The following is a 25,283-nucleotide window of genomic DNA, read 5'->3' on the forward strand; positions in this document are numbered from 1 at the left end:
AGAGTATGTGAATTTCAGCAGCTATTCTGACACTTGTTTAGTTCTGATTCGGAAGGAAAGAAAAAATTAACTATTCAAAAATATTATGAAATATTAATTTGCCATTTGCCTCCTCTCTGACATCTTTGAAATAGACAAATGCAATAACAGCCTACTATGCATTGTCTGGATAAAATATAATGAAATAGCCTAGGCCAAAGGTTTTCACATTTCTCTCTCTATCTCTCACACACACACACACACACACACACACACTAAGAAATGCTGAATTAAATATGTTTTTATTTGTACGAATTGTCATCTTTCAGATCAGAACCCTGTCCTCACCCAAACCCCCGCCGTCACCGCCAAAATCTCACTCTGAACTCAGTTCAAAACTTGAGAGCCCTGCTCTTTAGTACAAAAAAGGTGGCCATGAATTAAGAATTATTTTAACAATGTTGTTTTCAGCAAAACTGGGTAGGCTACATAGCATATATAGACATATGTACATTTTGTTGTGGGTTATACAAAGAAAGTTTGTGCTTTTAATTTAATTTTGAGTCAATAACACCATGGTATCCTCAGTAGCTTGAGTTTGTTGTGTTTTGCTGGTGATTAATTCTGATTTGTTTTTACAGCATGCAAAGCAATACTAGTGAGGCAGCACAACTGCTGCGGGATGCAGCCCAGGTTTTAAGTGGACCAAGACAGGCTCCTGATACTTTTATTGGTAGACAAGAGAGAGTACAGGCTACGCTCTCATCTCTGTTCAGGCCATATGGTTCCAGGGACAGAGTAAGGGCAAGGCCCAGGCCTTTCACCACTCCGTGGTGCCATGATTTTTTCTGTCTGGCTGAACCAAACACGGTATCAGTTCCAAGGCCAGAGGAAACAGTGTATTTGCATTCTGTTGGCCTTGGAAAGCGCCGTGTCAGATTCAAAGATAATAAATGTTTATTTCAAGAATTTTGTACAGCCCTGTATGAATTCTTTCCGGCACTAAGACAGAGTGGTGGCTTTAAAATAATGAGGGCCACTAGGAATAAATCATTGGTTGATATACCGATGCCATCGGGTGGCTACACAGTTGACTACCTGAGGAATGAAAGTGGACTTAACAGGGCAATGGCCTATGTTGTACCTTTGCAGCATCGATTGATGCCATGCAATCAGGAGGTTGGTGAACAGGTAATGAAAAAAAAAATATATATTTTTTTTTATTTTACATTTATTGTGAATGAAAATTACAACTTTGATCTAATTCTGTATGTATAGGTGCTTGCAATGGAGACATGCCACAAATGCTCCCGTGAGGTTCCACTTTGTGACCTGCAAAGACATTTAGGCCATTGTCACGAAAAGTAAGTTGAAGGGGTTGTTGATGCAAATAAAAATTCATACACCTTTACACTTTAACACCTACAGTAAGGGGGATTTAGTTAAGCTAACCCACTGTCACACACAGAGAACATGCAAACTCCCCAGCTATTAAACCACATGAGACATCTTCATGGTGCAGATTGTCATGTTGTTTTTAAATTTTTTGTGTAGAGTTATTGACTTGCACTTGTTGTGTTCCATTGTGTGTAGTACTGAACAGGAACAGGAAAATGTTTCCAGTCCATCAACATCTTCCACGTAAGTCTTTATAAATAATCTTTATTTTAATAATTTTAACAACAGTTTTAAATGGTTTGCATGAATATTTTCCCATAATTTAAACATCTTAAATAGTTCCTAGACATGTTTGGTTTTACTCACACTAAACACTCAAAGACTTTAGGGCAACTGTTAGAAAGGCCGAGTTCAGTGCGCATGCTCTGCTTTTCAGTCAGTCATCATAAGAGAGCAGAATGTACGGCGGGACTGTGTGTGCAGAGTGTGCGTCAATAAGTAAATGTAAGTTGACTGTTTACCAAGTTAATGCTAGATGCTGATTAAGGAGTTTGTAAAGTCTTGATACAAAGTCATCCTGATATTGAGTAATGAGTATTTACCAGTGTTAAAGCCGTTTATCGCGTGCTGTCGATTGCACGTGAACGTGCTTTATTGTGTCTAATAATAACTTGCAATTCGTATTATATATATTGCCTCCAGTGTTTGGTTTGTATGCTTGTGTGATACAAACAGTGATTATAGTGATTATAACTTTAACAGCTGAGGCAGTTGCTATTTCCATTTAATGAACGCGATGTTTCTAATTACGTGCTTTCAGTTAAATCACGTCATATTTAGTTTCGGTTTTGAGCGTTTTACCGTTTCTGACCACTAAGTGGCAGTATTGGTTTAGAATTTCATTGCTCGGATATTGATTCCTTTATTTGTTCTGATAACTTGATAATTTAATTACTTGAGAGATTTATGTTGGAAACAATGTACTGAGAAAATGTTTGAGTAATAATACTCAGGACATATTGTTAATATATATCTTTATTCCTTTCTCTTTGTAGACCACACACACACACACACCCGTGCATCGATTCATACAAACCTGTGTACTGCTGTGTTATGTACATATAAAGACTGCCAACAATTAAACCTTGTTTGCTTGGAACTGATCGAATCCTGTGTGTTCTTACCAACACCCCACTGAGGAAGCTAGATTTAAGCCATCACCTAATACAGTCCAACCCTTCCAGTACGACTATCGAACAAAGGTCCTTCGAGCCGGATCTGGCATTTCTCGTGGACAAATAATTGATCAGAATCAATATGCAACCTGAAGAAGCATCTGCACAGATTGTAAGACCTAGACGTCAAATTCATCCTCCTGCCTACCTTAGAGACTTTGACCTTACAACTGTGCGTCATCGAGCAGTCAGCCAGCCAGTATCACCTCACATAACACAGCATACACAATGGTTTGGAGATACTGCAGAGAACATCCCTTCACCTTCTACCAGAGTTTCGAGTCCCATAAGTCAGGGTCCATGGGACACAGTGGATGAATGGTCCGTGGTTGCTGAGAGGGATCCTTCTTCCCAAGATATGGAGAACATTAAACTGCAACAACCTAGCGCCATCTACGCCCCAGTGCAGTCAGGTCACCATCCTCAGTCGTCTCCATATCATCGTCCATGGGAAGAATACCAGTCTACGCCATTGCCACAGCCATCTTTCCCAGCAAAGGATGGGCTATTCCCGCATTGTGGAACTGCACCCTACCATCCCGAATCGATGTTGTCTCCATCTTTGCCCGCTCCTACCTACGGTCAGCGACGCCAATCAGTTTACACAACAGCTCCCTCTCTAAGGCCACACCAACCTTTTCCTACTACTGCAGGTGGCTCTACACTCAGTTTGAATCAGGGGACTGGCTATTACCATCTGCCCAACCCAGTGCAGGAGAGAACAGTTGAGCGCCGAAGTGACACTAACATATTAGACATTTTGGGAACAATGATGGGTGAACTTCAGATTATGAAAGATCAGATCTTGGCCGCTGCTCCTACTAAATCACACATTGAGCCAGCAATGATGGGTGAACGTGTTCACCATAAGTTCTCTCCCTGGCATCTTGATAAATCCAATCGCTCTCCTTATCAGAGAACAGCTCAGCCAGTACCGGGCCTCTATGCAGAGACTCCGATCCCTCACTGGCATTCAAGAACATTGCCTGAGCTCCCTGGAGAGAATTTGGCTTATCCTAATCAAGTGTATCATCAGTTTCAGCAACCCACTGTGCCAAAGTCAGGCCATAGAGCTCCTCATTTCTCTAATGTGAATCCTGCAGGGCGAGAAACCACCTACCGAGGTCCAGTGCCAACCATACCCAACTTCTGCACTAAAGACCCCAGCGAGTTTACTCGGTTAAAGATAGCCCTTGAGAACCTCTTACCACCAGATGCTACGGAACTGTTCCGGTACCAAATCCTGCTAGATCATCTGAAGCTAGATGAAGCTCGTCTGGTGGCAGATTCCTACCTCAATTCACCATTCCCATACTCTGATACCATGGCTGCTCTGAACGAAAGGTTTGGCCAGCCACACAAGTTGGCACTCAAGAAGATTGCCAGAGTGATGGATTCCTCAGATATACGACGAGGAGATATTGAGGCGTTTGACGAATTTGCTCTGCAGATAAGGGCTCTCGTTGGTATGTTGGAGACTCTAGGAGATGAAGGCGAAGCCGAACTTCGATGTGGGTCACATGTAGAAAGACTGTTGAGTAAGTTACCTGCTGAAATGAGATCAGGATTTCGAAGACAGATGTATCACCATCCTGGGTCTGTGTATAACCTTCGTGAATTTTCAGAGTGGCTACAGTATGAGGCCTGGTGTCAAAGCAGTGAGGCACAGATCAGTTACAAGAACCAGAGACCAGAACGTCGACGAGAAACTAAACCTACTTCTCGTTCAGCTACCATCCTTCATGGAGCAGATGACATTGTCACGAAGGCACCCTCAGCACCGGCTCAAGTTAAGCCAGTTTCAGTGGAGAAAACCCTACCTAGAGCCTTTTGTCCATACTGTGATAAAGATGATCATTATCTCAGTCAGTGTACCACCTTTAAGTCCTTTGATAAGCAGCAGATGATAGACTGGATCCAAAGCAATCGACGTTGCTGGCGCTGTGGACGTGCACACCAAGCAGCCCAGTGCACACTCAGGAAGCCTTGTAGCATCTGCAAAGGAAAGCACCTACAAATCCTACACGAGGTTAACACAAAGAGTACCAGAGAAGGTTCCTGCCTGGTTAGTTCAACCACTGAAACACTGTACTTGGATAGACCCACTGACTGCAGACGTGTTCTCCTCAAGGTCATTAGGGTCTTGCTACGCTATGGAGGCAGGACTCTCGACACCTATGCTGTCATGGATGATGGGTCGGAGCGAACTATTCTACTTCCAGCTGCCGCTCATGAGCTTGGCATACAAGGCCAGGCTGAAAACATAGCCTTGAGGACCATACGCCAAGATGTGCAGACCATCAGTGGTACTTCAGTCACCTTTCACATATCTCCTGCGACTGAATCACAAAAGACCTTCAAGATTAATGCTGCATTCACTGCAAAGCGCCTTGGTCTGGCCGATTACTCGTATCCCATGAGTTTGCTGGAGAAATACAAGCACCTTAAAGACCTTCCCCTTCAGGCCTTTGAAAAAGTGAGTCCTTTACTTCTCATAGGAGCTGACAATACCCACCTGATCACACCGATCGCACCTGTCCGAATTGGTCCACCTGGTGGTCCGGCGGCCATAAAGACAAGGCTTGGATGGACGCTGCAGGGACCAGCCAAGATGCTGGAGACGCAATTGCAGCCACAACAGTGCCTTTTCCTGTCTCTTACCCCTGCTGAGTTGGAGCTCAAAAGAGATGTTGAAAGGCTTTGGCAACTTGATGTTCTGCCTTTTCGCTGTGAGAAAGAGGTGACAAGGTCCAGGGAGGATCAGGATGCCATTAACCTCTTAGAGACCAAGACGACTCGTGTGAAGGTGAATGGAATTTTACGCTACGCGACACCCTTGTTGCGCAGAAAGGGTTCCCCGCTCTTTTGTGCTCCCAAAGAGGCGGTGGTCCCAAGTCTCCGAGGTATGGAACGACGACTAACCAAAAATCCAGAGAAAACAGCTGTGTACAATGCAGAGATTGAGAAGCTTGTACTGAATGGCGCAGTTACCAAACTCTCAGCTGGTGCCAGTACTATAACGGGGGAGACCTGGTATATACCTCACCATTTAGTCAGCCACAATAGCAAGGATCGTTTGGTGTTCAATTGCTCTTTCCAATATATGGGGCTGAACCTTAACGAATCCTTGATGCCTGGTCCAGCCTTAAGCCCTTCTTTGCTGGGTGTTCTACTTCGATTCAGGGAGCACTGTGTGGCTATCAGCGGTGATATACGTGGAATGTTCCACCAAGTCCTACTCCTACCTGAGGACAAGCCCCTCCTGCGCTTTCTCTGGCGTGGGATGAGACGAGACGATCCCCCAGACATCTATGAATGGCAGGTGCTGCCATTTGGGACCACATGCAGCCCCTGCTGTGCCTCCTTCGCCCTCCAGAGACACGTCTCATTGCACAGCACAGCCGATGAAGATGTGAGACATTCCGTTGACCGATGCTTCTATGTGGATAACTGTCTGCAGAGCTTTCCATCAGCTCAAGAGGCACGACAGCTATTGGATAAACTTCGTAAGCTGCTTGCATCTGGAGGGTTTGACATCCGTCAATGGGCCAGTAATGTGCAGGAAGTCGTCAGTCACTTGCCACCCGAAGCCAGATCTGCTAAGCTTGAGTTGTGGCTCTCACATGATAAAGGAGAACCCCGTGAGTCCACCTTGGGTCTGAATTGGCATTGTGAACCAGACCATCTAGGATTCAAGCACAGACCTGTCACCTACAGTGCTCTGACGATGCGGAACATATATCGTGTGTTAGCAAGCCAGTACGACCCTCTTGGTGTCATTCTTCCTTTCACCACTCGAGCCAAGGTGATTGTTCAACAGCTCTGGGCTAGGAACAGGAATTGGGATGATCCAAACCTCCCAGAGGATCTTCAGCAGGCATGGAAGGTCTGGGAAGCTGAGCTTCAGTACTTACCTCTTGTAGTACTCCCTAGGTGCTACACTCCATCCAGCATGGACAACCCAGAGGTCATTCAAGAAATCCATATCTTCACCGATGCTTCTGAGAAAGCTTACGGGGCAGTCGCTTACCTTCGCTCAGAAGACCATTGTGGGAAGATGCACCTTTCCTTCCTCTTGGCCAGATCACGTGTCGCCCCACGTAAGCAGTGTTCAATTCCTAGACTTGAGCTTTGTGCAGCTCTTACAGGAGCACAGTTGGCCAAGTTGGCGGAAAAGGAGCTCACTTTAAAGATCCAGAAGATCACTTTCTGGACAGATTCAACAACTGTCCTCCACTGGTTACATTCTGAATCTTGTCGCTTCAAGGTGTTCGTGGGTACTAGAGTGGCAGAGATTCAAGAATTAACTGACCTTAAAGCTTGGCATTACGTTGACTCTGCCAGGAACCCTGCGGATGATCTTACCCGTGGGAAGAGCCTGAAGGACCTCGTTGAACCCAATCGGTGGACTCAAGGACCGAAATTCCTCCTCCAACCACAGAACACCTGGCCAACACTACCAATTATGCACAGCCTAGGGCCTGATGACACAACAGAATTAAAGCGAAGTGCGTTCTGCGGTATAATTAACTCAACACCACCGCCAGCAGATGGTAGTAAGTTTAGTACCTGGAGAAACTTGGTCGAAACAGTAGCACTGGAGCTGCATGGGGCGGCAGAAACGAGTGGTTCCCCTCCAGCAAGTGCTTACCACAAGGCAGAGCTGATTGTACTGAGACAGGTCCAGTTAGACAGTTTTCCTGAAGACTACCATCTGTTGAAGAGCGGAAAGCCTGTTCGTTCCAGCAGCCGCTTACTTTGTCTCTCCCCTGAGTTTGACAGAACTAGTGATCTAATACGTGTTGGTGGACGATTGAGGCGGGTGGAAGGACTAGACCCAAGCACAGTACACCCTATTGTACTGGATCCCGGTCACCCTAACACTTGGTTACTCATAAAGGATTATGATGCTCGCCTTTGCCATCCAGGACCAGAGCGGGTGTTTGCGGAGCTTCGCCGAAATGTGTGGATACTGAGAGGGAGAGAGGCAGTGAGAAAGCACCAAAGGACATGTCTCGAATGCTGCAAATGGAGGTCGAAGCCAGCTTCTCAGAAAATGGTTGATCTCCCACCACCACGACTTCGGCTGTTCAAGCCTGCTTTCCACTCGACCGGGATGGACTGCTTTGGGCCCCTTTTGGTTAAAGTGGGACGTCGGACGGAGAAACGATGGGGACTTTTATTTAAGTGCCTGACCACCCGGGCCGTGCATCTAGAGGTACTGACGTCCATAGACAGTGATGCCTTCCTCATGGCACTACGACGATTTATTGGTCGCCGTGGGAAACCTGCAGAGTTATACTCTGACCAAGGCACCAACTTCAGAGGGGGTGAAACAGAGCTTAAAGAAGCCTTCAGTCAGCTCAGTGCTGATCTACAACGGCAGCTAGCGAAGCAACAGATTAGCTTCCATTTCAATCCTCCAGCTGCTCCACACTTCGGAGGAGTGTGGGAACGAGAGATTCGTTCAGTTAAGTCTGCTCTTTATTCCACCCTGGGCTCCGAAACGGTCACTGAGGAAGTGCTTCGTACTGTCCTCATCGAAATAGAGGCCATTCTGAACTCCAAACCACTTGGGTATGTTTCAGCGGACATAGCTGATGTTGATCCAATCACCCCAAACTGCCTTCTGATGGGGCGGCCAGATGGTTCCCTGCCCCAAGTCGTATATCCAGTGTCTGAGCTCCTGGGAAGACGGCGATGGAGGCATTCACAAGTATTGTCCGACAGATTCTGGACTTCCTTTATAAAGTACTACTTGCCTGAAATGCAGCTCAGAGGAAAGTGGCAGAATCCATCAGCAGACATCAAACCCGGGACAGTTGTAATGCTTGTTGACCCCCAGTTACCCCGTTCATTCTGGCAGATCGGGAGAGTAGTAAATGTCTTCCCTGGCGCTGATAATCGAGTACGAACGGCCGAGGTACAGATAAAGGACAAAGTCTACAGAAGGCCCATCGCTCGCCTGATTGTCATGCCAGAGATCCGAGATGAGGGGGATGACACCCACACTAGTGACTGATGGTAGACCATATGATGTCGGCCTTTCAATGGAGCAAATTTGCAACCAAATTTGGGGGCGGCTGTGTTAGAAAGGCCGAGTTCAGTGCGCATGCTCTGCTTTTCAGTCAGTCATCATAAGAGAGCAGAATGTACGGCGGGACTGTGTGTGCAGAGTGTGCGTCAATAAGTAAATGTAAGTTGACTGTTTACCAAGTTAATGCTAGATGCTGATTAAGGAGTTTGTAAAGTCTTGATACAAAGTCATCCTGATATTGAGTAATGAGTATTTACCAGTGTTAAAGCCGTTTATCGCGTGCTGTCGATTGCACGTGAACGTGCTTTATTGTGTCTAATAATAACTTGCAATTCGTATTATATATATTGCCTCCAGTGTTTGGTTTGTATGCTTGTGTGATACAAACAGTGATTATAGTGATTATAACTTTAACAGCTGAGGCAGTTGCTATTTCCATTTAATGAACGCGATGTTTCTAATTACGTGCTTTCAGTTAAATCACGTCATATTTAGTTTCGGTTTTGAGCGTTTTACCGTTTCTGACCACTAAGTGGCAGTATTGGTTTAGAATTTCATTGCTCGGATATTGATTCCTTTATTTGTTCTGATAACTTGATAATTTAATTACTTGAGAGATTTATGTTGGAAACAATGTACTGAGAAAATGTTTGAGTAATAATACTCAGGACATATTGTTAATATATATCTTTATTCCTTTCTCTTTGTAGACCACACACACACACACACCCGTGCATCGATTCATACAAACCTGTGTACTGCTGTGTTATGTACATATAAAGACTGCCAACAATTAAACCTTGTTTGCTTGGAACTGATCGAATCCTGTGTGTTCTTACCAACACCCCACTGAGGAAGCTAGATTTAAGCCATCACCTAATACAGTCCAACCCTTCCAGTACGACTATCGAACAGCAACATTTTAATATTGTGTCACCATTCACCATTTCATTGCTCTATAAATCTCCATCCAAGATACACATTCTGTCCTGAATAGCAGGTCAGACATGTTTCAGACCTCATGAGAAAGATCAAGCATTCACAACTTGTGATGAAGCTTGATAAATGAATAGTATTTCTGCTTATATTTATGTGACCAGTCAGTTTATAAAAAAGCTATATAATTTATATGAAAGTTCATAAAATCATGCTATATTAACAATTTCATTATGAACAAAATGCTCAACAATATGATCCATGTTGTATTTTAGAGTGGAAGGATTGCAGATGGACAGAAGTGTCTCACTTAGAGTGGGACTGATGTTGAATGTCAACATGTCTGTTTTCAACAGTCGTATGGGTAATTCCACTTTACACATTTTAACATCTTATTTTCTAATTGTACATTATAAGCGCTTTGAATTTCTACAACATTGTTTTTACTTGTTTAGTTCTACCACTGAAAAAAATAACAACCCCACTCAATGTCCCTGCAAAGAGGTTTGAAGATCTTTTAAGAGAGACATTTCCACAGCTAAAAAAAAAAGATTACGAATTCTGCAGGGTAGACCGCCACAGAACCGTGCACGTTTTGCCGGTTGAATTAAGGACACCAAAGGATGTCAAAATGTACCCTGACATGGGACGGTCTGCTTTATATTTAAGACCAAAGGTACAGATCTTACATTTGTTTAACTTTGTGACCATGAAAAGTGCTTGAAAAATTGTCAATTTATTTTATAATGACATTGTACTGTGCTTACATGAAATCAATGTTTATGTTGTTTGTAAGGTGGATCTTGAGGATAGTGAACCTGAAAGTAGTATTGCCATGGAACAGGTTTGTTGTATCTTCCATTTTATTTTTTGTTGCAAATTACAAATTGAGTACTTATCCGGGAGCACTTCCAGCAGTACTACAGTCAGATACATTGTACTATGTGTTGTTCATTTTATAAACCGTTATTGTGATTTAAGGTTGACCTCGAGGACAGTGATTTAGAACCAGAGAGCAATGTTATACAGGTTTGTTTTTTACATTTCACAATGGGCCCTCATTTTGCATTGAACACTTGTATATTACATCTGTATATAACTGTCTTGTACTTCTTTCTGTCATTGTTATAAGGAGGACTTAGGGGGGAGTCGTGGAAGTCATTCAGAGTCAGAGGACAGCGTCATAGTACAGGTATTTTAAGGAGAAAAAAACATCTTTGCATGTAGATAATTTACAGTAAAATTTGTATTTCCGTAAAATGTGCTCCATGTAGTAAACACTGTACATAAACAAAATGTAAGTATGAAAGCATATGATAATTGTTATCTTGTATGAAATAATTATCAAGTGTAGCATTAGTTCTGGCAGGTCACGTTAGTCAAGCTCGCATCGGCTGACTCTCAGCTGACCATTGTGTAGGAGTCACATTTTAAAATTTGGAACTGTGGAGCAATAAGCTTTACTTTACTGTTTGTGAAAGGAATGGTTAGAATTCAATGGTAGTGATTTTAAAAGGTTCAATATTGTGAAACATTCTGTCGAGCATGCATCTTTCTCTTTTAAGGAAGACCAGACAGTGAGCCATGTAGAGTCTGAGGACAGTGATGCCTTACAGGTTGTTGTCATGTACCATACACTTTGTTAAAATGTCAAAACATGGAGTTCTCTTGATATTATTTTGAATGCTTTTGTAATTATTTTTGTAATTGTTCAAGGAATGGAGAGCTTTACGGCAACAGCAAGATGCAGAATATGCTCTGTCCCTAATAACAGATCAAGAAAAGGTGTTTTTTTTTATGTAATAATAACAACTTGATAATTATTGATTAATTTAAAGTATTTATGACATTACTTTTTTTCCTTGACCAGAATAAAAATTGCAACAAAAGAGTTTATTACTTATTTATTCATTTATTATTATAGTCTCCATAATTTCTCTTAAGAGGTGTCATTACAAGCAACACTCTTGAAACAAGTCTCTAAACATTCATTACAAGTTTCTTAAATCCAGTGTCATGTTTCCTATGACAACAGGATCAGAGGATACGTGAAGCGGAAGAAATTGAACAGAAACGCTTAAAGGTAGAACTTTTGTACTAGCTTTGTTGTATTTTTCAGAATCCAGTTAAAGGAGAAAATAACAATGGTTATGACTTATGAATTTGCACATGGTTTGTCTTAAAGCATATGAAAAACACCACCTAAAAACTAGATATTCACCCCAGGGCATCTTTAACTTTTTCAGATAATTGATGAGAGAAAAAACAGAGTCCCCGATGAACCTGCTGATGGCATACCTTTGAAGTTCAATTTCCCGGATGACTCCATAAAAATTAGAAGGTTTCAGCCATCTGATCGTATGCAGGTAAGAATGGTTTAATAAGTAAGGGATAATCCACAGCTAGCTGTGTAATAAACAATTTTAATGCATGATGTGGAGGCAAAGAACTGCTTATACCATGGCAATTGCCAGCACTGACAACTTTAAAGCTGTTATTGATGTTAGAGGCACAATAATTGACTGGAACACAACAACTTGACATAGTATATATACATAAGAAGAGACCAGTAATGGCTATATACAACCCTGATTCCAGAAATTCAATGATGTGGAAATTTCAATATTTTATTCCGAATACAATATAGATGACATCAAATGTTTAAAGAGAAAATGTATCATTTTAAGGGAAAAATAAGTTGATTTTAATTTTCATGGCATCAACACATCTCAAAAAAGTTGGGATGCAGTACCGTCTAAGGGCCTGAAGATCAAGTGCATCCAGTATGGTTTTCCGGCATTGACCCTTACACACTGAGATTGTTCCAGATTCTCTGAATCTTTGGATGATATTATGCACTGTAGATGATGATAACTTCAAACTCTTAGCAATTTTTTTCGGAGAAACTCCTTTCTGATATTGCTCCACTACTTTTCGCCACAGCATTGGGGGAATTGGTGACTTCTGAGAGACACTTTTTATACCCAATCATGTTGCCAATTGACCTAATAAGTTGCAAATTGGTCCTCCAGCTGTTCCTTATATGTACATTTAACTTTTCTGGCCTCTTATTGCTACCTGTCCCAACTTTTTTTGAATGTGTAGCTCTCATGAAATCTAAAGTGAGCCAATATTTGGCATGACATTTCAAAATGTCTCACTTTCAACAGTTGATATGTTATCTATATTCTATTGTGAATAAAAATATAAGTTTATGAGATTTGTAAATTATCGAATTCCTTTTTTATTCACAATTTGAACAGTGTCCCAACTTTTTTGGAATTGGGTTTGTACAAACAAAAAAACAGCATAAAGCCGTCAGTGAAATGATTGCAGACTAAAATGTATGTTTATTTTTAATTAGTTAAGGAACGTTAGGTCTAGCATTCTGCTTTGAATCATACACAGATAAAGTAGTGGGTTAGATTACATTTATTTGAATGAATGAACTAGCATTTATTTTAATTATATAGAGATGAGGGATGCATATGAGGACTGTTCAGCCTCTTAACAACCAGGAAGCTGTGCTTTTAATTTATTAAAATAGCAATGTAACCCCCTAGTTGAGAAATATAATGTAGCGATTCAGTAGCTAAAGTTTTTTTTTTTAAATAGAGGTTGTGGGGCAGCATTAAGTTTCTGTGAAAGTGAATTATATGTTCAGGGCATTGATATAGAGTTTTAATGCACACTTTACAGCTAATCAGAATCAAATATTCAGACAGAGCATGGTATAATTTACATTTATTCAATGCAGTAAACCAGATAAAACCTTATGCAACATTGTTGTATTAGTGTGAAATTAAACTTTTATGAGCGGTACACTTTTTTACAATGTTTTTGGGTTTTCAGGTCCTCTTTGACTTTGTTGGATCACATAACTGTGCAACAGAGTTTTTCTTCATCCGGGAAATAACATCAGCCTTGTCAATTATAAGCACTGCCTCTGGAACACTTCTGGACCACAACATAACTTCGCCATTAAATATTCATGTTCAATGGTTGCAAATGGAGGATATGCAGGTGAAAATGGCCTCATTAATATTTCTGACTGACAGCTTTTAGTTGTTTTGAATGCATTTAAGAAGCACATGAATGGGTCAAATCAAGTACTTGGGTAACACTTAACAGTTAGGTACCATTAATTAACATCTGATAGTGCAGTACACTGTAAAATCTAATTAGTTAGACTTACTTGAAAAAAGCATGCAAACCGATTGCCTTAAAAAAAACAAGTAAAGTGAAATAGGAATAGTATGTTGTGTTAACAAATGCTTAGTTAGTATAGTTCACTTACACAAGAGCTCTAGTAACTAAAAATAACTGTAGAGAGTACTTGATCTTTTAATTTAGGTTTACTCTTGACTTAGTATAGCTACCATAGTTGTGTTTTGCTACCAAAGTATAGCTACCATAGTTGTGTTTTGATGTTAAATGTTGAAGTCTGTGTGTGACTCGAGCATGATCAGCTGCAAGATATTGTTATAAATATAGAGGGATTATGTCAATTAAAATTTCCACAGGGGTTTATGATGTAAGTGTTAGCAATAAAATTGTAAACGATCATTATATGACATAAAGGGAAATATTACATAGGCTAATTTTAAAAGATGATCTTAATTTCTGACTAAATCATTAACTATAGTTAATTTTTCAGTCAGAAGCTTGGTAAACTTTTAAAAGCAACCTATTTAGTACATCTCTTCCTTTGAAACCAAATAACTGATTTCTTGTTGAATCGCTTCATCAGAAAGAGTTTAATAATATAAATGTTCCAAGTGCCCAACCAAAGTGAACACATCACTATAATGGTGAGGATTTTTTTTTGCTTGACAAAATGGCACTCAAATCAATCAATTAATCTTAACTAGTTTTTTTTAGTAAGCAAGGAAAAGTGATGTGTGAATATGTGAATAGTACAGATTACTAGATTTTTACAATTAAGTTAAGACACTAAGTAAACTTAACTAAAAAGTGTTAGTTAGAATCACTGTTGGATTAACAAACAATGAATAATACTTTCACATTGTTTATTAATCTTGAGTTTATCTGTTAACATTAGTTAATAGCAATAATGTTTTTGTTCATTATTAATTCAGGTCCAATAATGTATTTAATTAAAGTAATACAATATGTATTAACAAATGAATGTTAATAACATTAAATTGTTATTTGTTCATTGTTATTTAATGTTATCTAATGCATTACATTTTGAAAAGTGTTATCAATACTTCATAACTGTTCAGTATTAAAGGGTAAGTTCACACAAAAATGAAAATTCTGTCATCAATTACTCTAAAAACAAATTAAGATGTTTTAATGAAATCCAAAAGCTTTCTGACCTCTGATAGACTGCAACATCGCCACTTTCAAGGCCCAGTAAAGAAGTAAAGATATCGTTAAATTAGCCCATGTGACTTCAGTGGTTCAACCTTAATGTTATGAAGCGATGAGAATACTTGTGCGCTGCACTGTATTTACAAGTTAAACAGCATAGGAGACTGACATGGAAGAGAAGAGATTGCAGAAAGCTTTTGCACAATTAATTTGTGTTTTGAAGATGAACGAAGGTCTAACGGGTTTGGAAAGACATCAGGTTGAGTAATTAAAATAATGACAGAATTTTAATTTTTGGGTGAACTAACCCTTTAATCTTGAAAGATACATTTTATTTAAATTTTTTTAAACAACACTGCATTCACTATTACAGACTGTTCCTTCAACCACATCAGAGTCTTCTCCTCTGGCTTCTCCTGAACATTCTCCTCCGGCTTCTCCAGAACATTCTCCTCTGGCTTCTCCTGAACATTCTCCTCCGGCTTCTCCAGAACATTCTCCTCCGGCTTCTCCAGAACATTCTCCTCTGGCTTCTCCTGAACATTCTCCTCTGGCTTCTCCTGAACATTCTCCTCTGGCTTCTCCAGAACATTCTCCTCTGGCTTCTCCTGAACATTCTCCTCTGGCTTCTCCTGAACATTCTCCTCCGGCTTCTTCAGAACATTCTCCTCTGGCTTCTCCAGAACATTCTCCTCCGGCTTCTCCTGAACATTCTCCTCTGGCTTCTCCTGAACATTCTCCTCTGGCTTCTCCTGAACATTCTCCTCCGGCTTCTTCAGAACATTCTCCTCTGGCTTCTCCAGAACATTCTCCTCCGGCTTCTCCAGAACATTCTCCTCCGGCTTCTCCAGAACATTCTCCTCTTTCTTATGCAGAGCCTTCACCTCTGCCTTCTCCAGTGGCATCACCAACAGCTGCACTAGTCTCCACACCAGAGTCAGTGGAGAATGATTATATTTTAGATGAATTTACATTGTTTAAATATGTTTAAATTGACATGTAGTAAAACCAAACTGACACATGTTTGTATTTTCACTTTTCAGCATTGACCTCAATTCATTGCTGCGTAACATGCAGAACAGAGTGGATTTCACATCAACACCACCATCAAACCAGATCAATGCTACGCGAGACAACATCCTGGGAAGTGCCATTCGAGCTTTCCGCCGTCAGCGGTTTGACCCGGAGAAAAAACTTGATGTCATTTTCAGAGATGCTAATGATATTGGAGAGGGGGCAGCTGATGAGGGTGGTCCCACAAGGGAGTTTTTAACTTTATTGATTAAGGACATACATTCCTGCGAAATTTTTGATGGTCCTGACTGGCAGAAGACTCTTTCCTGCAATTCCAAAGGTGACTTTTGTCCATTTTTCCAAACGTGTAATATATAAGCAATATCAGACAAGTAGCCGTCTGATATGGCTGTATATCAGCACAGCTGTGATTTGGCTGTGATAGGCAATCACAGCCTTGCTGATATACAGCCATATTAGATGGCTACTTGTCAGATATTGCATTTTATACAACAGTTAGACGGCATAGTAAGAAACAACAATGACAGAAACCTGAGACTAAGGCTTAGGACTGCACATGTGCATTGGCTTATCTAGCCTGACAAATAAGCTTTATTAATGCTATATGAGCATAAGAAACAACATTTATGGGACAGTTCATGTGAAATTGTTGCTGATTTGAAATATGTAATTTAATTGTAAGTTCGGCTAGCAGTTTTTGAGATCCCAAGATTCCCCCATTCAAATAGTTAGGACTCGGTCTTGGATGCCCAAAATAGCTGTCTGGAGGCGTTGCAAATATGGTTGCTGAGTGAACAGACTTTCCTTGAAAGGGACTTTGGATCGACTAAGCCAGTCATATCAATCACAAAATGCATTTGTAAATTGTGTCTTATGGTTGTTTAAAGTAAAAACAACTTACAACCTAATTTCTGTCCCTTCAATATAAAAGTCCTTGCAACTCACTCGTAAAGACAGTATTTGCCACCATCTAATGGTGTAATAAAGTAACTTAAAATTAAAGTCACACACTACCCTTCACTACGGACCCTTTCTCAATTCCAAATACTGCATATTAGTTATGTAAAATATTATTTATTGGACAATAATATTTAAATTATTTCAATTAAACATATGTGTATATATAGTATATGTACAAACAGATGCATATGTTTGTCTATTTGTGTTTCAGCTTTGTACGACGGTATGTACAAGCAGGTTGGACGAATTATTGCAGTCTGCCTTGTCCATGGTGGTGTCGAGCCACACTTTTTTTCTCAAAGACTATTTCATCAAGTGTGCAACCTTAAGCCTCCTGCACCAGACATAGAAGAGATAGTCGACTACGAGTTCAGAGAGAAGATGAAAGCGGTAAGATTTTTGCAATCCTTTTAAAAATTAGTAATGCCCATGTCAAAGGCCATATTTTGTGCCATTTGTTGTGAAAATTCTTATTTTTAATTCTGTGTCAAGCTGTTGTTACAGTAGTCGTAGTAGAGATGCATAGATCAGCTGTAACATCACCTGAATCTGCTGTTAAAAATAAATCATCCATATTTATAATTATGTTCACCCACACAGTTAGTACCAACTAGCAGGGGCGCCACTAGCAATTTTGGGCCCTATGAAAGAAAATGATTTTGGGCCCTCTACCGCACCAACCTAGCTATCCAAAATCTTTGTCTGCTATTTAATAATACTGACCAATTAAGCTCCGCTCGCTCAACCCAGAATGCCCCAATTGGCTGATGAAACATTGATTAAAATTAAGATAAAATTTATACAAAATGAAATTAACTTTAAAGAAAGGCTTTCTACTAAACAAAACTTGATGAAGCGGTCAAAATCATGTCTGACCCACTCCGTTTCTCCTGACATTGCACATCTTATGTGTCCTTTCTCACTCATGCTGTTCACTTTTCATAATCAACATAGATTGACAGCATAGATAGACATAAAAAAATAACATAATATTTGAACATACATATAAAACGAAATACCTTTTCTTGATGGCTACAACAATATAGTAGCCTACAGTACTGAAAAATGTCATGTCGGAGTGGGATTTGAGCAAATGTCGTTTTACCCGTGAGCGGTTCATGAGTGGAGCGTTTTGCTGGATTTTGCCGGAAATGCAGAAATAAGCCATAATTTTGCTATATTTGTAACTGTTTGGTAGATTATACATTTATAATTTCTATTACATTACTACTAGTACTGTTACTACTAATAAAACCAATCTCTGGGGGCCCCAAAAGTGCGTGGGCCCTTAGAATCGTCCCAACTTTCCCCCCCTTAGCAGCGCCCCTGCCAACTAGTGTTTCAGTAATTGCAGAATTATGTTGACAATATCACTTTGTGTATGCTATGATAACTCTGATTTCTACCCAAAAGACTCAGGAGGCAAGGAAACATTTGAATAAGATTTATTTACAGTTTGTATACAAGTAGTATTAAATGAATGAAATGATAAAGTTCTTTGGCGTAGGCCCCGTCCATAGTCCGAATCAGGAGGGTAGCGGATGCTTACAGTTCCTGTCTGAAGATTAAGGCAGGGGCGGAGCCTACCCCCTGATGGACAGGGACCGGCCTGGTGGTGGTGGGGAGTTTTGTGGGTGAACGCCGGTGTCAGTATCTGCAAACTTAGTAATGGGTGGGAACAGAACTTATATACTACAGATGATGAATAATGATTGGCTAGATAGATAATGATGTGACATGTGAGTCTTCCAGATAGAACTACGCTAGAGCTCTCATAGCTTGACAGAGAAGTATGCAGTGTTTCTTAACTCCATTCCTAGGGACCATTACGTGAATCCAAAGGCTGTACACTTACTCTATCTTAAATGCCTTATGATTTAGATCCAATCGGCACAGAATGTTGCTGATGCACAGAAGGCCATCACGGGGGCTGCTGACGAACTGGCAATGTTGGGGTCACTGCGGCATATACAGTCCTTGGAAGACAGGGATGATATGGTAATGGCAGCAACAAACTTCTTGCTGGAGAGCAGATTGAGGGATTCCGTGGAACAGTAAGTTTCTGAATTTTATATATATATATTGATGAGTTATCTCAATGTTATCTCAATGATGTATATCTATATATCAGGTCCAATATGTGGCAACAATACAGGGAGTCAGTTGGTACAACAATACAATGAAATTGAAGGTTAAAACTGTTGAAGGTTAAAAAGTTTTTACAATAATAAAGTTTTACAATTTGCAGTTATACAATACAATATTACATAATTATTGTTTCTTGTGATATTGTTTACAAGCTCTTTTATTGAATAAATGAATGAGGCATTTATAGATGTCTTTTAACCGTTGACACACTGATTGAGCGATTACATGATATACATATCTTGGGAATATATTATAAAATGATTCTTGGGATTTAGGAATTGATATCAGCTTGTAAAAAGGAGAATATTAGAATCAAGAAATTCTAAATACCCAACTCTACACAAGTGTGATAAAAAAATAAATAATTTTATTTGAACAGAATTCTGTCCAAAAACACACACGTACACACACACATAATATAATATATAATGCATTTTTTGAAAGAATTCTGTTAATGATTCTTAACTAATCATTTCTTTGTTGCTTGCATGATATAGTGCCAACTAGGGAGGTGTGTGTCCAACACTTTGAAGACCCCTTAAACTGAAAAATTTGATCATAGCTTGTTTATGATTAAATCCTATTTTTAAATCTTTTTTTTTTTTTTTTTTTTTTTTTTTTTTCCAGATTTAAAGAAGGCCTGGGGTGTTTACAGTTTCTGGAAAATTTGCAAAAGCATCCCAATCTCTTTAGGGGAGTACTAATGTTCGAGGAGAAGCCACTTACAGCAAGAGATTTGGCTGAGCTCTTTGTTCCACAGCTGTCTCCAGTTGGCACCAACAGACGAGCACTGGAGAACAGAATAGTCTGTTTCTGGAGGGATTGGCTTCTAGATGTGGAAGGTAACATTATACAATCAGTTATAAGGTTTAGGGTTTTATGGATGTCACAAATAACATGCCCTTACACAATACATGTTTGTTAAAGGGATAATTCCTGTAATGGACTCACCCTTAAGTTGCTCCAAACCTGTTTTAATTTCTTTGTTCTGCTGAACACAAAGGAAGATATTTGGAAGAATGTTGGTAATTACTAAGTCTAGGCGAAGAAAAATATTGATTTCTCGATACTAATCAATTTCCATTTGTATGATCCAATATAGGGGTGCACCGATCCGACTTTTTCAGTACCGATACCGATGCCTGGGCTTTGTGTATCTGTCGATACCCGATACCGATCCGATATATTGTTGAATTAATAATAAACTGTATATCTTCCACCTTATACCTTCCTTGAAGAGACTAAAGGCACCAGACTTTACTAACTAAACATAACTAAGACAAAATAACAGATGTATGTAAGGTGTTGAATTCTTATTTATTTAAAAAACAATTGTGCATTCAAATCTAAAATAGAATGTAATCAAACTTCTTTAAATAAATAAAATGTAGCAGTGGAAACAAAAAACAGTGTATTGGTCAAACATACAATAGTAATCTGACAGTTACCAAACATTTTTTACACTACAGATAATTGTTTTGGTATATAATCATATCAATATTAAAAAGTAGCATTACAAATTAACAAATAGTCTAATTTTCTACCATATGCAATTTAATAAAAATGTTCAGCTAGCTAATAACAACTTTGTTCTGGTTTCACCTCACTCCAGATTAAATGATTGTAGGCTAGGCCTATTTATTTTACTACACATTGTCAACAGAAATAAGATGAAATACTGTCGATAATTAAAAATAATTCTTACTACCCACTCTTGCTTAATTGGGTAAGCACTTGTGTTCTCATTTCAGTTGCGTTCTGAGTAAATTAATAAACTGAGTTCATGAGTTCAGTGTTGGACAGATCAGTTGTTCTGGCCAGTCGTTAAAATGATTCGGTTCAAAGGAGTCATTAGGTCACGAATCGGACATTAGCAGACGCGTTGTGTGCGAATCCCGTCTGTTAGAACATCGCGAAAGATGTCAACACACAGAAAACACTTCATAACTGGATATAATTTGTCTCCCGCTTATTGAAAGTATGCTTTATGTCAGCTGGTCAGAGAAGAGTCAATGTTTTTTGAGCGCAATTCACACCCAGTGATAATTCAAGGACAAAATTGTCCGAATGTGTCACGTGCAACATGGTTTCGGTCTTCCGAGCTTTTGATTTGGATTAATATGTGAAATATGAGAGAGCTAACGCTGATTATTTTGAAGACCCAGAGAGTGTGTTCGGGGGCGGAGCTCTCAGATCGGTCTCTCTGTCACTCAGTCACAAGCGCAGCATCTGTTCTACATCACTCGTAAATCACAATAACTCATCAAATTAGGCTTTGGCCGTCAAAAAAATGTCAATGCAGGAAAGACCCTGACTTTGCAGTAATACCCTCGAAACAGCGACGAACTAGTTGGCGTGGCAAGCGTGAAATATCTCCTCCACACAGCCGACTCTCTGGCTCGCTCCCTTCTAGCATGCGACACACGTGAAGCTGACGAATGACGTAGGTTCTGCTGCGACGGAAAAAAACACCTGGATCGGCTTGTGGATCTGTTCATTTTTCCGATCCCCGATCCAGCTATTTTGTCAGTATCGCGGCCGATATCCGATCCTAATATCGGATCGGTGCACCCCTAATCCAATATTTAGGGCCCGAGCACCGATGGTGTGAGGACTCTATTGGAATTGCTCTGTCTATTATTATTATTAACCTAAAGGACCATTACGTAACTATACCTATAATATATCATGGTAAATGGACTGCATTTATATAGCGCTTTTAACAGACCTACGGCCATCCAAAGCGCTTTACATTTGCCTCACATTAACCCATTCATACATTCATTCACACACTCATTCACACACAGACGGCGGTGTCAGCCATGCAAGGCTCCATCCAGCTCGTCGGGAGCAGTTGGGGTTAGGTGTCTTGCTCATAGACGCCTCGACACTTGGTCAGGTGGAACAGGGGATAGAATCACCAATCTTCCAGTTTGTAGACAACCTACATGAGCCACTGCCGCCCCAGCAAAAAAAATATACCTATAATATCATTAACTACTACAAAATATACATCAAAAGAAAGAAAAAGTGATCACCATATCATGCCTTTTTTTTCTTTGATATTTGTGATTATATTTTGTAATAGTTTATCATATTAAAAGTCCCTATGTAATAGTCCTTTTGGTTTCTCCCATCTCCAATGAGTAGCTAAAGACATCTACACCTGTGATTTACTGCACTTGTCATTAGAAGCTCTGGTTGCTATAGAAATAGACAGTGTTCTAAGATGCGCACTTAAGACTGTGCATGAACATTGGCTGTCCCACCTGAAAAATGTTGGGGGGGTGGTGGTGGGTATCATGAATCGAGAATTTGTTTTTTCCATAGATGCCTTCTGAAATAAAGAGATAGGTTGTTGTAAGAAAAAATAATCCTTTATAAACAAAAATAACCTTTTTGTGTTAATTTTTCCTCAGAGGGAGCTTCATCGCCTCTTCATCTAAACCAGATTTTGGCATTTGCTTCTGGTTCCACCTCCATTCCCAGACTGGGTTTCCCAGTAGGAGCAACGCTGGAGTTTTTGCATCAGCAGGAAAATGAGCCAGCCAAGATATTTCCTGAAGCAAATACTTGCAGCATTGCTTTAAGGCTGCCAGTACATAATCAATATGAAGACTTTGCACAGTATATGAAGGATGGCATTTTACAGGCACCCACATTTGGGGTGATGTAGTTGATTGTAAAAGAAATAACATGGCAACAACATACAAGGTGTATGGGTGAGGCAATGTGTTGTGTTTACCTTTAAAACTACTAAATTTATGTTATGCTTGTTCAATTTTATGTTTGATTTAATGACCATTTTTGTGTCGGGTCATATTTTATTTTGAAATAGTACTAAACAGATTCTCTATTTGTCATAACTCTGATAAATAAAATTCTCACAAAGGAATATATTTATTTTACTATATTACTAAATTTATGTTATGCTTGTTCAATTTTATATTTGTTTGATGTTATGTTTGATTTAATGACCATTTTTGTGTCGGGTCATATTTTATTTTGAAATAGGACTAAACAGATTCTGCATTTGTCATAACACTGATAAATAAAATTCTTTATTCATAGCACCAGCTATGTGTTTGTGTAAACAAAAAAAATAAGATCTCTTGAGTTTAAGGACTCATTCCACTCATAATGTTTCCATTTGTGATATTAAATTTATATAATCCTTATAGACTAAGTCCAGTCTTGTGCATTTTCAATAATTGTTATAGTTTACATCAGGTATTGGTAATACTGAGTTTACTGTTATATTGACAACGTGGCTAAACATTTTTACTATTTTGTGAACAAGGACTTGTTATATAGCACAGATATGTTTATTGACAAATACATTTGAAATTAAAGGATTTTGAGCAAGTTGCAGGCCCTTGCAGGTAATTCATTGTGTGATGCTGTTTGTAAGAATTTTTTTTGAGAAAAGCACTTTCTGGTAGGCAAATAAGGATGTTCTTGAATTAAGTGTGAACTACATTTTGTTAGAGTAGCATGGTGCTATTACAAAAATGATTGGGGAGGAAGTGGGGAAAATGCAGCATGAGCGGATGGATTGTGATCAGGTGCAGGCAGCTCTGCATAATGAGCACATAACGTGGAGCTTTTTAACAAGCTCAGTGCCAGGAAAGTGCAAATTCAGTGCTTGGTGTTGAGCTACATAAAAATTGGTTTTATGAAAGTTTCAACGAATTACGCTTAGAAAAGTAGTGTTTATCAACGCAGAGCTATTTTGTTTACAGAGGTTACCGGGGAAACCAATATATTTCCGCTGTTCCATAAGCACCATCTACTGTCAAAGAGTGAAATTGCATTATCAGCACGTCAGTTGGTTTGTTCAGACTAATGCATAATAATAACTCATATTTTTACACACAGAGTTGTAAATGTTAACTCGTGGATCAATGAGAAGCTAATGCACTTTTAAAAAATGTATAATAATAATATCTATTAAGTTGTATAAACTATAAAGTTCTATTAGTATTATTATAAAGTTAAGTCCTATTTACAGTCATTTTATGGTTTAGGATGTTTCCATAAACACTGATATCACCCTGTGCAGGTCTTAAATACCTTAAAATAGATTTTTAAAAAGGTAATGTGTAGGTGATTAATAAATAATTTTGCATATTTTTAATGCCTAACAATTAACGTGTCCATATCTTTTCATTTAATTGTTTATTCATGTATAGTAATGATTTATAAAAAAAGAAAACTAAAACCAGTGTGAAATAAATGTTAAAAGCAGGAATAAGAAATTCAATGTAGCCTACATGATTCCCTGCTTTTCCTGCAGGTACTAAACATCTGCAAGGTTTAGTCTGGTGTCCACAAATGACAACAGACCTTTTGCAAAGCAGTAGCCTAGTATGAAACAGAGCTTACAATTTTTTTTTTTTTTTACATTTTAAGAAACTCAATCAATAAATAGACTTTATAGCCTATAGTCTCAGTTCAAGCAGTAGGCTAGGCTACGTGCACTGATCGATCATCTCTTCTAAGTGTGATAAAAACCATGGCAGAATTGAAAGAGTATCCCTGGCTCTAAAATGTTAATTCTCTGCTAAATTATATGCTAAATAATAATAATGAACTGCTCGTCTTTCTCTTTTACATTTACATGAATTCATTTTGCAGCTTTTATCCAAAGTTTGAGGAATAAGGCATAGGGAGGGATTTGGAGGTGTAACTGTTTTTATAATTCTGTTAACTGTCAATCAAACTTCGGCGAAACTCTAAAACTAAATATTACAACTATACAATTACAAATTATAAATTATAAATATTATTTATGTTAGCTAAATCACCCCAAATGTTTACTATATTATTTTGTGTTGGTCAAGAGACTCCAAGTGGTGAATACAAACATGAACATAAAACATAAAAACTTTTCTAGCATGAGTTCTTCATAAGTATCTGTGGATATGTTGACAAGAAACAACGGCAAACAAAACTTTTAAATATGATAATTTGTGTAAATTAAAATTTTGTATTTGGAATAAAAAAGCTATAGCTACACAAGCAAGGTAAAATCACCTAATTGCTAATAAAACACAATTGAAGATCAGAGGGAAAAAATAATAAAGAATTAACTGTGTAGAATGTACTGGAAACCCCCTTAAGGCAAACGCAGACGTCACGTTCGGCAGACGAACGACTGATGTGGCAGACGCAGACGTCACGTTCGGCAGACGCAGACGTCACGTTCGGCAGACGCA

General features: G+C 39.2%; 1 protein-coding gene and 1 pseudogene across 2 annotated transcripts in view; both read left to right on the forward strand.

Moving 5' to 3' along the window:
- The window catches only part of LOC307127955 (carbonic anhydrase-like), a 79,592-nt pseudogene that overhangs the window by 27,536 nt on the left and 26,773 nt on the right, over positions 1 to 25,283 (forward strand). The gene's annotated exons all lie outside the window — the stretch shown is intronic.
- On the forward strand, positions 9,584 to 23,434 carry LOC307128213 (uncharacterized protein). Its single transcript, XM_079819910.1, has 16 exons — positions 9,584 to 9,949; positions 10,041 to 10,261; positions 10,382 to 10,429; positions 10,567 to 10,614; positions 10,718 to 10,777; positions 11,151 to 11,201; positions 11,302 to 11,370; positions 11,621 to 11,668; positions 11,832 to 11,951; positions 13,438 to 13,608; positions 15,296 to 15,858; positions 15,966 to 16,276; positions 17,129 to 17,307; positions 18,799 to 18,971; positions 19,693 to 19,907; positions 22,485 to 23,434. The coding sequence occupies exons 1-16, from the start codon at positions 9,847 to 9,849 to the stop codon at positions 22,739 to 22,741; spliced, it is 2,637 nt and encodes an 878-aa protein (XP_079676036.1). The 5' UTR covers positions 9,584 to 9,846; the 3' UTR covers positions 22,742 to 23,434.

The sequence above is a fragment of the Gobio gobio genome (assembly GCF_949357685.1).
Source record: "Gobio gobio genome assembly, chromosome: 6".
NCBI classification, from domain to species: domain Eukaryota; kingdom Metazoa; phylum Chordata; class Actinopteri; order Cypriniformes; family Gobionidae; genus Gobio; species Gobio gobio.

Coding starts and splice junctions, on each gene's coding strand:
- LOC307128213 (XM_079819910.1), top strand. CDS start 9,847: ATGTTGTATTTTAGAGTGGAAGGATTGCAGATGGACAGAAGTGTCTCA. Junction 11,202..11,301: donor AGGACAGTGATGCCTTACAG/GTTGTTGTCATG, acceptor TAATTGTTCAAG/GAATGGAGAGCTTTACGGCA. Junction 15,859..15,965: donor GCACTAGTCTCCACACCAGA/GTCAGTGGAGAA, acceptor TTCACTTTTCAG/CATTGACCTCAATTCATTGC.